Source organism: Rousettus aegyptiacus, unplaced genomic scaffold, assembly GCF_014176215.1.
Source record: "Rousettus aegyptiacus isolate mRouAeg1 unplaced genomic scaffold, mRouAeg1.p scaffold_m13_p_2, whole genome shotgun sequence".
NCBI lineage: Eukaryota > Metazoa > Chordata > Mammalia > Chiroptera > Pteropodidae > Rousettus > Rousettus aegyptiacus.
In genome coordinates, this window is record NW_023416295.1 from 5,045,015 (window position 1) to 5,059,345 (window position 14,331).

A 14,331-nucleotide genomic window follows, 5' to 3' on the forward strand; every position below is an offset into this window, starting at 1 on the left:
GTAAGGGGCACGGAGGACTTTTCTGGAGTGACAAAACCGCCCCGTGTCTTCACTGTGCTGTCTGCAGCTTGCAGAACTGTTCGCTAAAATAGTGAATTTTAATATATGTAAATTACACCTCACTGGGGCAGAAAAGTGATTCTGGCTAAAAACGCAGCTGGTGGGAGGCTCTAGTGATAGCATACAAAATCTGCCTTTTCACAGAAATGGCAAAGAAAGGGCTGAAGAGTTGATCCAGCCTATGAACAACGACGCAAATATAAGTAGAAACATTAATAAAACATTATTTCCAATCTATCATATTAACGAAGGTTCAATAAAATCCACAGACTCAATTTGGAGAGCGACAGAGGCAATGCACCATTGTTCCCTGCTATGGAAAGCCTAAATTCTAACCTTTCTGGAAAATTAACTGACAGTTTGTATCAAAAGCTCTGAAAATACACCCTCTTTAGGATACACAGGAAATGTGATTATTAGATGATGGGTGACTGATGGCTATTTTTGGCTTACTTGTTAATTTCTAAATTCTTATTGAACAAACACATCACTTTTACAGTAAAATAATAAAAGTTAATAAAAAAGAGAAAAGTATCACAGAAGAAAAGTCAATTCCCTTCGATCCAGTAATTCTAAGAATGTATTCCTAAGGAAATAATTCAAAATGATTTGCAAATTTTATGCATAAGAATAGTGATTGCTGTTATTCACAACAGCAAAAACTAAAAACCACCTATCACAGCGTTAGAGAGGGTTACATCGACCATGGTATATTTATACAAATGGAACATCTCACACCTGTTCAAGGGACCTTGCGTGTGATGTGTGCAACTCCGTCCCCTTTGCTCCCCTGCGCACAGGTGCCCCCTTGCGTGGTGCCCCCTGTTAAAGATCAATCCAGTGCCAGCTCCTGAGTGCCTTAAGACATGGCCGGGCCTGGGCGCTCACTGCTGCGCCCCCTCCCGCACCCCCCCTTTCCCTTGCAGCAGGAGACCCCCCTTCCTCTCCAGCCGGCCCCTCTGAAGTATCACAGACTAAGTGACCTCTGTGCTACGTAGCCCCTACTGGATTCTTCTCTGTAAGAGGTGGCTCATGGGTGAGGACAGAAATGGAGTCTTTCTCAGCATCAGGCCACTCGGCTAACTTCGGTCGGGCACTGTTCTAAGTGTTCTAGAGGTACAACTTATTACCTACGGCGTAGGTACTATTATCACCTCTATTTTGCCGATTTTATCTCAGGAACATGTTAACTCATTTTGTTCATTATTATCTTAGGAAACTGAGGCACAGAAAAGTGCTAGTCACACAGCCGAGTGAGAGCGTCAGGCTCCGACCCCAGCCCGGCCTTAGCGCTGAGCTCCCCGCTGCTCAAACTGTTCCCAGGTGGCAAACAGAGAGCTGACTCTGGGCCTGAGGCGGACGTGTGTGCCAAAAGGGAGCTCAGAGCCAGGCCTCCGGGCACACAGGACAGATCTCCGTAGGGACTGGGAAGTCCTCGGCAGCAAGGAGTCCAATCCGGGCCAGGAAGCGGGAGCGCCAGGCCGGCGGGGCAAAGGGCCCTGCTCCCCTGCTGCGTGCGCTCAGAAGCGTGTCCGGGGAGGCAGCGACGCTGAGCTCTGCAGGCGGAAGCTTGCAGCTAAGAGCTGAGTCCCAGTACTGGGCTGGGGTGGAGGGCAGGGGACCAGAAGGGGACAGCTCCTCGGAGCTTTACAGGTGGAAACTGAGGGTAGCCGGAACGGTTTCCAGCTGCCCGCTCGCCAAGCCCGAGTTCTCAGAGCTCGGTCACAGCTTCTGGTTCAAGCCTACTTCAAACCCTGTCGACGGTACTCATCAGCACATTCTCTTCTCTGGGAGACTCCGGGTTTAATGGTGACAGGCAGAGAAGACACCTGCTGGGGTCCCCTCCCCAGGTGCTGCCCTTCGGGTCTGCACTTGCATATCTCCTTGACCCCAGGAGGTCATAATTCAAGGGGTGAATAAGTAATTTCTAATTGATTTTTAGGATTCCTAGCATTTTCTTACAGCAAATTGCTCATTTCTATTTTGTACAAGAGAAAACTTTTCTAAACAGAATGACCGTGCTTCTAATCAACTTTTAAAGTGACCTCTTCACACCGTAACCAGTGTCCCCAGGGAAAGCACTGAAGGGGCCACTTCTACACATCAAGCTACTCTTGAGGGCTGGGATGCTAAGAGCTGTGACCATGTTCTAATATTTTTTGTCCCCAATGCCTGACATAGCACTTTGTACCTGGTAGGCATTCAAAAGACATGTGGGAAAATAAAAAGCTGTCAAAGCGGATATTCTAAAGTTACAAAATAATTTTACAGCTCTTTAGTTCTCCCTATTAAAATACGTCTGCCTCATGTCATTTGAAATGGGAACGGTGCGTTACAAAACAAACTGAACTTGTTATAATACCATCGTTCCTCAAAACTGTGGGAATTTTTGTGAGAAATAACAGGGCCACAGCTTCGAGTTCTAGATTGCAAAGGAGGCAGGATGTCCTCACGCACCCACTGACCTCGGGTGACTGCGAGTGCTGGGAACGGCTTTTGGCGCGCCTCTTCCGTGCCAGCGCTGTGGACTTACGGGTGAGAAAGGAGGGACAGCGAGGGATCTGCCTTCTCCGCGGCTGGCAAGCGAGAATGAGGGCGGGGAGGGCGAAGGGAAGAACGGAACAAAGCCACACGGTGAGAGGAATGCACACCTAGACGTGCGATGTCCGCACCTGTCCGCACCTGGCAGGGAGCGAGCGCCGCTGGCTTCAGGAGGAAGTGGGTGTGTGGGGCTGGGGGCGGAGCCCAGGCTACCTGAGGCGGGGAAGGCCAGGTGAGGGAGGCGCAGGGGTAGGTGGGAAACGGAACTCCAAACATGGGCCACATCGCAGGGGGCCCCCAAAGCCAGCGTCCGGATCTCGTGGAGAGAGTGATTAGTTCTCAAAGGCTGATGGGAGATGAACGAATCGAGAAAAAGGTTCTCCACCAAGTTCAGTGTCAAAGACTGCCACATATGGTGAAGTTACGTCTTTCCTTTGTTTTGGTGCTGAAATGTTTTCATTTATAAAGTCATAGAGATAGTAGATGCTAAGTAGGTTTTTAAGAAAATGTCCTCGTTTGACAAAATAAAAAACCTCGCAAGTCTATATCTTGTCCCAGAATATTTACGGAACCCTGCCGGTCCATGAAGGTTGCTTCAGGAGACTGTAGGTCCTCGAGTGACGGGAAGGCGTCCTGGCGGTGGTGTTCAGGGCAGTTCAGGACAAACGGCGCACAGGGCAGAAGCAGAGACCCCCGCTCGCGGCACCACAGACACCGAAACCACCTGGGCCGGCCCCGAGGGGCAGCGCGGCTGCAGGGGGCCCTTCCTCAGGGCCGGTTTCACCGATGTCCAAGGGTTCCACGTCTCTAATGTCACAATTCGGCTCACATTCGAGTGACGTGGGGTGCGACATGGGGGTAGGGCGAGGACGTGCAGTGTCCCGTGAACAGGAAGGGGCGTGCCCAAGAGCCTCCCATCCAGGAGTGTGACAGCGGGGCTGGGGGCCGCTAACCTGAAGGTCTGAATCTCGGAGAGGGACCGGGGGCGCCGGCCTCTGCCCTGCGCTACCCCCGGAAGGCTCTGATACAGCAACTCTCAGCATGACAGCCCCGTGTCCCCTGGCTGCCTCTGGAGCGCTGGGGCCTCAGGCCCGGCCGTCTGGGCGCAGTCTCGCTCCGACTGCCGCATGAGCGCTCCCCTGGCAGCAACGGACTGCCTGCCCCGGAGCGAAAGCGGACTCCGATCGGAATTCCTGGGGAGCATCAGCCTGGGGGCCCCTCTGTGGCACACAAATCACCTCCATCTCGTCCTGGGGGTGGGGATGGCTGCTCATCTCAGCTCACCCCAGAGGGAACCTTTTAGAGAGGAAGGTGGGGGGATGTGTTGCCTCGCCCACCTTCCCATGGCGGCGAGCCAGGTGTCTGATAGGCCTGAGCATCCCCGTTCCCTGAGAGGCGCACCGGGGTCTCTGTGCCTTCCCCTGGACAGCCTCTTGCCAGGCTCCCCGAGGGCCTGGTCCGAGGATACAGAGGTGAACACAGAAGTGCACAGGGCTCCTCAGAAGCACTGCCAGCCCCCTGGGGTGCTGAAGCTTCCTGGCTCCTCACACCTGTCCGGGCAGCTCCACCTTGAGAAAGTCCTCATTACACCTTGTTCTAAACCCCATATGCCCTGGCAAGTAATCAAACACCCAACCCTTGTATTCAAAAGGGGAGGAACCCTTTTGATTCATACTGTGCATTTAATTCTCTTACATAAACACACCTCTCTTCTAGAGCCACAGTCCCTCTCCCAGATCGCAACCGTCACCTCTTTTTAAAAAGACCGATATGTACAGAGATGCTTCGAGACCTTGAAACACCTGGTCAAAAAGCACTGTGCCGGTGCTGGGGACGCGAAGATGAACAAGACGCTGCCCTTACACGTAAGGGACTCGCTCTTACAGAGGGAGACAGGGAAGCAAATGAGAAACAACAAGGCAATGTGACATGTGACCAAAAGGGGTCACGGGTGTAAAGAAAGCCCCACGCGGGAGGGAAGAATGGGCGGGCCAGCGCAAACCTCCCTGCAGCAGCACTGGGAGTTTTGCCCTTCGGGGTCCTGGAAGCTAAGTAAGGTGTCCAGGGGTCAAGGGGTCAAGGAGGCTGGGAGCAGGGCCTGCCCCATCTGCAGGAAACCAGCCCGGGTACAGGCAAGTACAGAGCATTTCAAAGTGGAGTAGGAGCCAAGTTCACTTTCTGAAGTTATATAAGAAGCAGACTTTGGGGTGGTGCTGAAGATCTGTGCTGGCCGTGCTGACCAGAGCACTGGTCCTCTGATTGGAGAGCGCAGCCGGCTCTCCAAATCTGCGTTTTGCATCCATGGAGTCAATCAACTGTACATTCAATCCATGGCCAGGAATCTGTGGGTGCAGAGGGCCGGCCGTCTGCATCATTCCATGCCATTTTATACAGGGGACTTGAGCGTCCGCGGGGGGCCTGGAACCAACACCCTGCAGATATGGGGAGCCAGCCGTGCATCTCTGGGCTCTACAGGGTGGGCAGTCTGCGACTTTCGGTTCTTCATCCCCAGATATGCATGTGCAGTCATCACCTGCGATTCAGGGCTTCTTCCCAGCCCAGCCTCCCCCCACGAATCCCACCTACTGAAGGACCCGATGGTTGGGTACTCCTTCACCCCTGTCAGCTGCCTGGCTTTTATCTTATTGGAGCTTCTTGTGAGGACACAGAGTTCTTCTCAAATTCACTACGCCAGCTTTAGGCTAAGGATCCTCCACAGAATTACAGCAGCATTTGTAACAATAGGAACTCCAGAAATATCTGCCCTGTGAGCGTCGGAGATCATGTCTGAGTCTGTATTTTTAACAACTTCCAGAATAATACTACCTGTATTCCTTCTAATTTTTGGAAATTATGAGTAAATGACTATGTGACATGCCCAGAGGAAGAGTGAGTACATGAAGAGTTTAGGTTATAATAACAAGCTGCTCTGCGAGTTACTCTGAAGCTTAATGATATGTGTTGGATTTTATGTGTATGTTAACGAGCCACAAATAGTGATCGGCTCACATAAGTGGCTGTAATTAGCGTTCCCTACATACAACTAGGTCGAGTTTTCAAGGGCCTCCTGTTCATGCCTTGGGATGGATGTATAAGTATGGATTGTTTCCCTCATTCCACATGAAATTAAAGTCCGATGACTGAGTCGGTCTCCGGCATTCTCGCAAAGGCAGGCTTTCAGCTCCCTGTGCTTGGGGACCCCTGAGCGCCCTTGTTCTCCCCACAGCTGAAGGCTGCAGCTTGTCCCTCTCCAGATGCCCATCCTCCTCCAGAGGCCATCCCAGAAAACCCAGGCACTGAAGAGCTCAGGTTTTTATCTGTGGATTTATCTATAAATAAACCCACAGATTCATTTGTGGTTTTATTCTATAAATGAGATGGATAAATCTAAATGAAAATTTTGCTAATATGATTATTATGAAACTGGTAACTGGGAAAAATAAAGAAAAATCTGACAGGGTGATATTCTTTAAGCCTCGCTGATTCTAGAACTATCTCCATGGCTGAAGTAATGCACTATCAAACTTTAAACGGTAGCCTGAACTTCCAGCACAAGTCTTCCTGTACTGTGTACCACCACCTGACAGAGAGGCGTAGCAATTCTCACGGGGGCACAGATTACACAGAGCGACTCTGTTCTTCTCACTCTTAATTCAATTAGATCTCCTTATGATTATTCATATCACCCGACCCAAACAATGCCTGAGAGCGACTACCCGCAGCAGAGAACAACAAAAAAGGCGAGTGAAGTCACAAGTTCTCCCAGGGTCTAGGGAGGCGACGGTCATCCATCTCATCCATCGTGCTCGGCACCACTTCCAACACAGTGGGTTTCCTTACTAGTTCTAACGAGCGGAAAGAAGGGCTTTAGTCTGGGGCCCCAGCTGACTCTCCGGTCTCAGTGTTAGCAAGGGTTCAGCAAGATGCTTTCAACCACCTCTCCCGGTCACTTAAAAATGTGGGAGCCTTCAGAGCATTTTTTAATAATGCCTTGTGCAAATAGGAAGAGTATTTGGTGTAACATATCAAACAATATGAAAGATGAAGGAATAATCCAAGACCAGAGTCACTGGGACATTTCGGGAGACCTAGACATGACTTTGAGAGAGAGAAAGACACGAACATGCCCCATGTGGGCAGAGAAGCCCCGAGAGGTATTTCCATCACGGGTGTCCCTACTCACAGGCTACTGGACGGAGTGAGCTGGTATGGCCTTTCCAGAAGGGAATGTGACAATGTTTGAAGATTCTTAAAATACGCCTGTATCTCTGACCCTATCCAGGAATGTCTTAGGGGAATAGTCAGAAATCAGGGTAAAAGATCTGTGAACACAGATGGCCAAGGCACTATCATTTATGGTACCAGAACCCAGCATCTACACGTCCGCAACTGGGGCATGGCGGAATGTTTAAGAGTAGATTCACGTGATGGAAAATGACGCAGGCATCACGATGCTTCAGCAGAGTTCTGAATGACACGCAAAAACAAAACAAAACAACCCTCTTTCTATAATATTAAAAAGCGGAATTGAAAAGTCACAGGTATGTTATGCTAGGCGCTCCTCCTTCCTGCCGCGACATGGTAAGAGGGACACTCATACGGAATTATGAGATACCAAAGTATTAACGGCAGTGTTTCTGAGTGATGGTTATACGGGATTTTGATTTCTTCTTTAGACTCACGCAGTTTCTAAGTTTCCCAACATTGGAACGTACGTGCACTTCTGCTTTTATGCCCCGATCTAAGGCTGCTTTTCTAAGGACAGAGGGTGGGAGGGAGTGTTCCTCACCCTCCAGCTGGCCGTGTGCGACGCGGCTGCTCACTCGTACGCCAAGGCCCCCTGGAGGCTGCTGGCTCCCAGCTGGGCACCTCTAGGTGGCCCTGCCCACTGGCCTCCAGACCGCTACGCCCACATGCTTATTCCCCGTCTCTTCCTGTGTGTCTCTAGCTGGCCCCTCAAACTCAACAGACCCTACCTAGGTGGAAGCCATCACCTTTCTCCTCAGCTCCTCCATGCTGTAGTGTTTCCCAGCCAGTCCATGGTGCTGCAGCAGCCCAGGCGCCTAGACCCGAACCCTGATTTCCTGATTCCTTGGTTTCCCTCGCTACCCAGCTCCCCCCTCCTACATCTAATCAAGACAGTCACCCTGTCAAGGCCGGCCAATTTTCCTTCTTCCCTTGGATCTGTAAGTTTCTCTCTCCCCACAGGCTCTATGTCAGGCCCTTGCTGTTTCTCTCTTGGAATATAAGCGACCTTTACATTTTTCTCTTATAGTCTACTCTTCATACTACAGCTGGTAAGCCCTTTCTAACACAGTTCTGATCACATCACTTCCAACATTTTGAATCACTGTATGGCTCCGCTAGCCGGTTCCTGCAGACTTCGAGGCCTCGCCTCTGCCTCCTTCTCTAGCTACCCTCTCTTTCTGCCCTCTACACGCCATAATCTGGAACGATCTGCCATTTCCCAGTGTGCCATCTGTCACCCTCCCACGCCTGTGCCAGCGGTTTGCCTGAAATGCCCTCCTTTGCCTTTAGAGTCTGGTGAGCCCCTCAAGTCTTTGAAAAGCCCTTGTGGCAGAGCAGACATGGGGATGCAGAGTGCAGCGTGGGGAAGATGGTTAATAATGGTGTAGTAAACATGTAAGGGGGAACAGGGGGACTCGCTTTAGTGGGGTGATCACTTTGCGAGTTATGTGGCTCTCTGATCACTATGCTATACAACTGAAACTGGTATATTTTTGTATGCCAACTATAATTGGAGAAAAAAAAACTCATTGAATTGTACAATGTAAATACAAGCAACTAATTGTCTATTTCAATAAAGCTGGAAAAAATAAAAGGATAGCCCTCGTGTGCACACTGCCCCGGGGGGAATCTTCGCACGCCCCGACGCTGGGCCTGCCCTTCAGTGTGGCCCCTTTGCTCTTTGTGAAAGCTCTGCCCAGCGCCGACACTTCTCTGTGTGGCCTGCTGCCTTGCCGCGAGCAAGGAAAGAGGCTACCGAAGTTAATACCCTTGAATGCATTTGTCCTTCCACATGGTCGGGTTTCCTGGGTGGAACCTCCTCAGATGAACCAACCAGGTACCATGCAGGCTGACACACAACGCACAGACTGGGGAAGCCAAGAGCCTCACGCGGCAGTGAAGGGACCAGAGTCCTCAGCCTCTACAGTGAGCTCTGCTGACTGGTGGCGCGGAGGTCAGATTTTTCGGCTTAATGCATGAGCCGTGAGGCTTCTGGCTCAGGCTTGAGGTCGTCTGCCTGAGGTGTGACGCCAGCTCACATGGACCTTATAAGGTGGGAGCCTCACACTTATCGGTCCCCGAAGGTAGGGGCTTACCCAGGGCGGTTGTGGCTGACGCGTCTATGGTTTGGGGTGTTCTGGTCACGCCCTGAGAGCATCCCCATTATGTGACAGCTGCCATCCTGTCACGGCTCCCATGGAATCCCTTCTGTCAAGTCCAACAAGTCCTCCTTTCTTTATGCTCTGCCCCTGGCTCCTTCACGCCATGAAACCGAAGGATGGGGACCGAGTCTTAGCCCTTCGTCCTTCCAGCACCCAGCACACACCGGGCACCCAACAAACGCTTTCCGAAGACAGGCTGGCTGAAGGACTCTGCGACTAAGAGAACAGAGGTCGATTCTACGAACATACCCAACCAGCCGGTCACCAGCTCCCTCTGCGTGTAAGCGATGACGTAAACGACAAGACCAAGGAAGAGCCGGCGAGGACGATGACGCCCGTCCTTACCCTGCACATCTGTCACGCTGCACAAAAATTAAACATCGGAGAGCGAGGCTGCTCGTCTCTTAGGGACCACTGTACTGGAGAGAAGGAGCAGAAGCATTGTGAACTGTAACTTGCGAACGTGACTCGACAAAGCACGTCGCTGCGGGACAACGCCACACGGCTTCCTCAGGGCCGTGTTTTGCCACGAGCAGTCCCCATCTTCGGCGTACCCTACAAGATGGCGGAGCCAGCATCTCTGCAGGTGGGCCCGGGGACGCCTCACTGTGACGAGGCTGCAGAGCTTGCCGAGGTGGGAAATTAAACCACTGCTCTTTGTGCTTCTGGCTAATTAAAGCTACCTGACTGTAACTAGGGTAAGTGAACTGGTGCTAAGCTGATTTATTCCTCTACTTTTGGCCTCCGGTCGGACCTGCTAAGCATGGTACTAATCAAAGGAATAATTTACTTAATTGCACGAAACCATCCTGAGAGCTAACTTAGCACAACTGTTCTCCATTACCCGGCCTGGTCCCCCAGGGCAGCGATGATGAGCTGCTGGGAGCTGACTGGGTAACAGCGCTGGATTTCATTTAAGCGGGGGTCAGCACGCTACGGGCCACGGGCCAGCTCCGGCCTTCCACCTGCTTCTGTACGGCCCACGAGCTAAGAATGGCTTTTACATCTTTAAATGAAGGAGAAATAATCAAAGGAAGAATACTATTTTGTGACATGAAAATTATGTGAAATTTGAATTTCAGTGTTCTTACCATTTTGTTGGAACGCAGCCACACTCATTTGCCTGTCTGTCTCTAGCTGCCTTCACTCTACAACCGCAGAGCTGAGTAGCTGCGACAGACCATAAGGCCCAGCAAGCCTGAAATATTTACTATCAGGCCCTCTACAGAAAGTCTGCAGGGCCCTGACTTAAAGGCTGGCTAGGCCAAGGTCAACCACAATAGCATTCCACAGCTGCTAGAGTCCCAAGGTATTTAAAAGTTTTTTTCCATTAACAAGCTTATCTTTACAATCAAGTCCTCTCAAAGAAACTGCCTAAAGTTTGAGCTTCAGTACCATGCCAGGTGGGATTCATGCAAGACTCATGAGAATTCAGTAAAGGCTCCTTCAGTGTGAAGGGAAAAAAAGAAGATAGACATAAATTTTCTTCACTACGACTTCCTCCAAATTCATAAAGAAAGTCAAAGGCTCATTAGGAGCCATTCACATCCCCTGACCACCTGCGGGAGACCCGGAAGTGGCCGTTTCCCTCAGGAAGTAGGGCTAGACTCTTCAGAAGCCCTGGCATAGAGTGGCCTCTGAGAGCTATCACCAGACTGGAACGCTAAGCTGTAGAGAAAGCCCCAGAAAGCTGTGTGTGTAGTTTCGTGAAAACAACCAATATTCCCAAGGCGTTTTTACTCTGGGGTTCTATTTAGCACCCTGCTACCCTCCCCTGTTATCTATTCTGAAGGCAATGACTAAGAATGTCATATCATAGTGAGGCCACGTCATGTTCCTCCTTACAGGGGAGGCTGCCTGGAGGCAGGCTTTGTGTGGCATGATAGGCCGGAGGCTCGAGCACTCCCAGGGTCTGTCAGACACGCCTGAGTCACAGAGCAAGAACCAGGCAGGCGGTGAGGGCTTCCCACAGCGCCCCTCCCCCAAGCTCAAGGTTTGCATATGACCGTAAACCATTATGATTACTTTGACTACAGATGCAAAAAAAGTCCCTTTATGGGAGACTCCTTTCAAGAAATGGGAGCGACATATGTTATAATAAAATGAAACGAGCATCTGTGTTAAATTCTAGCATTAACATGGCAGCAGAAAACATGAAGATGGGAAGAAACCACCTGGAAGGGATTTTATTCAACTCATCCAACCAAAACGCACAAAGAATGCGCTTGGTGCGAGCAGCTGCTTTTCGGGCAGCAAAACAAAGGAGCGTCGTTTCGCTGAGCTAGCATTTCCCTTCAAAACCAGGTTTGAACTCCAGGTGAAAGAGACATTTGGAGCAGGTAACCCGGCCGACGGCAGTGTGTCCCACCACGTTTCACACCGCAGGACACGCAGAACTTGCTGGAATCTGCGAGCGCTCTGGGCTAGCAGGCAGGACCGCCAGCAGGTGGTCCCCAGGGCCTGGCGCCAGCCCGGGCGGCCTGGAGGGCTGAGGGTCACCACCTCCCATGACGCGGGCGAGGCAGGTGCGGCCCACGTTGCTGACCACGATCTCTGTCGCCTGGAGGTCAGGTGGCTCTGTACGTCGGCAGTTATTGTGACCGCCGAACCGCTCCGTCCTGACCCAACACACCGGGGTCCCCGCAGCCACTCCCTCTGAAGGTCAGCAGGATACACTCATTTCTTGGAAAGGTGAAATTTTGGATTAAGCAGCTGTATTCTCCGTCCAAGGGCATACTGTGTGACGTGGCCAGCGTCCCCTCTCACAGAGGCCTCTCACGGAGCCCTTCTAATTGCAGCTAGTGGAAAAGGGCATTTTTTTTAAAGGACTGCCACCGAAACTGTGAACAGAGTGAACCGAGGCAAACGCAGCCTCAGAGAGCACCTCGCGCAGGGGGCTATGCCAAACGCACCGAGGAGAAGACGGGTTTTCGTGAGGGCAAAGGCGGGTGGGTGGCGCGGGAGGCAGGCGCGGTGCCTTCTGAACGGGCCGCGTAGCTGATTTACACAGGCTCTCGCCGGCGACCCCTGTGCGGAAGGATGACCTACAGCTGGGGGCCACGCGCTGGTTTTCTGGGAAACTGAGTAATCAACCCCAAAGATGTAAATCCATTATTTTTAAACCGTCAGTAACTGAAATCTAATTAGGACTTTTGAGGGCTTTTTTTTTTCTCTCTTCGAAGGAAAAGTTTCTTTCTTAAGTCAGCATGGTGTAAATGGAGGAAAAGTGAACAAAGACTTAGCTACCTGAATTTCTTGCACGTAATAACTTACTTAACCTTTGGGGGCTTCAGCTTTCTAACATAAATTGAGAGGGCCAGTGAGATATAGATGTCTGAAGTCGTTTTCAGTCATACAATTCTGATTTCTAAAATAAGCTGACAGGTCAGCACCAATCTGTGATCATTCTTCTACCTTGATCACCTGGCCCTCCTAATGGGCACTGAGATCACGAACGCTGACATCTTTTACAGTTTTTAGAGTATTTCACACATGTAATTCAAGCAAGCTATATAGCAATCTGATGGGTAAGGTCTCTCGTTTGATGCGCTTAAAGAGGTGGCTGGTCAGTTATTCTAGGAGCTGGCTAAAGAGAGGAATCATACAGAGGAGATACCAGAGGTAACTAAACATTTGTTTTAACTTAATTTATGTAATTGTACATTCACTAACTGTTTTTTTTCCCCATGTAAACTTTTTAAAAGCGTATCCTAATTGCATTTCTACATACTTTTTTTCTGAATAAACTGCATCATAATTCATTGTCTACAATTTATAGTTTGTTTTTTAAAAGAGAACTTAGACACATTTAGAAGGCAATCTTAGTACAAAATTCCTCCTGAATTTTATAATTTTCCCCTACTCTATTTTATCCCAAACAGCAGAATTTTTGAAGCTTCATCTTCACCGAGTCTTTCCAAACAATTTAATTTGGTTTCGCAGACATTACAGCTTTCTGTTTTATGCTCTTATTTGATCAGCTCACCTAACATTTAGTCATGCACGACTGGCACAGCTGGGTCTGGGAATCCGCAGGATCCACTCGACACATGCGGGCCGGTGGTAGCACTAGCCGCGCGTGCTGCCTGCCATGGGCGCCGGTCGCCGCGTCCCCCAGGAGGAACGGGAGCGCTGGCCGAGAAGACCATGGGGCATCCAGGCACACAGTTTAAGAAGGCAGTGGAGAGGCCCGTGTGGAGCCTGGGGAGGCAGGTCAGGGCTGGAGAGACAGATTTGGGCATCATCGGCATCCAGCTCGTCGGAGCCACAGGAGTGGAGGAATTCATTCCGGGAGGGAGTGCGGACAGAGGAAACAGATGCCAGCCCCAAAGGGAGAGGCCTCTGCACAGGGACCGGCACCACTGGAGATGCATGACAGGAAGCAGAGAACGGGGGGCGGCGAGTTTCAAAGGGCCAGACGCAGGACAGAGGTCTAGGGAGAAAGAACCGAAATGTGTCCTCGGGTGTGACAACCAGGCGGCCACTGGGAGTGAGAACTGGTGTGCGCACACCCCCGCGGGAGGGAGGCAAGGCTCTGCCACCTACCCCTGCAGTCCCTCTTCCGTCGGCTTTGCTGTCTCGTTCCGCAGCCACCCCGCTTCCTGTGGCCCATCGGGGCTGAGAGGCCTGCGCGCTGCCTGCGCCCAGGCAAGGACAGGCGGAGCAGGGGAGCTCCAGAGGGGACCTGGACTGTCCCGCGCACAGGAAGGACAGGTTACTCCCTGCCTTGCACTGCTGGCTTACTCCTAGGCCCAGGGCTGCAGCTGTGTGCCATGCCTGCTGGGAGGTGTTAGCGCAAGTTTGTCATTAAGGGTAGGATGAAATGAGGTCTTCATTTAGAAGACTTAAACCAAGGCCTCTGAGATCTCTCTGAGCCGAAAGGCTCAGGGAAAGAATTCTCGGTGAGGCCGCGCTCTGCCAATGGTCTGACAAACAGCTCTGTCGGCCAATCCTGCAGCCCGACTCGTTTTTCAAACGCCCAGTGTCCTCACCCACAGCGACCAGGGGGGAAGGGTGAGCACTCTGGGGTTTGAGTAAGGAGAAAAACTGCACGGTATGGAACACAGGCTCTACTCTACGATGTACTACTGACAAGTAACGAGGACAGAAGTCCTGGATCTCAACTGTCACTGGCTGCTGGATATGGAAGTCTGACCAGGTTTGAGTGACGGATCTGTCCCCGAAGGCCACGGGCATGGCTGTGATACTCAGGAACACTGACACCATCCCGGGCCGTCATTTTCTCCAACAGCCAACGTTCTACAGTCTCGTTAGTTCTCTGCTCCTTCAGATATTAATCTGGAATTTGTAAACATATAAC

General features: G+C 51.2%; 1 protein-coding gene across 4 annotated transcripts in view; it reads right to left on the minus strand.

The window, feature by feature from the left end:
• DIS3L2 (DIS3 like 3'-5' exoribonuclease 2) overlaps positions 1 to 14,331 on the minus strand; it is a 261,768-nt gene that overhangs the window by 48,539 nt on the left and 198,898 nt on the right. Inside the window, exon 14 of one of the 4 annotated variants that reach the window (XM_036237968.1) lies at positions 1,009 to 13,443. The exons of the other annotated variants lie outside the window; for them this stretch is intronic. Coding sequence (XP_036093861.1) covers positions 13,417 to 13,443 — 27 coding nt within the window. The 3' untranslated portion in view covers positions 1,009 to 13,416. Of the gene's footprint in view, positions 1 to 1,008; positions 13,444 to 14,331 lie in introns of those variants that run through there. 4 annotated transcript variants of the gene reach the window in all.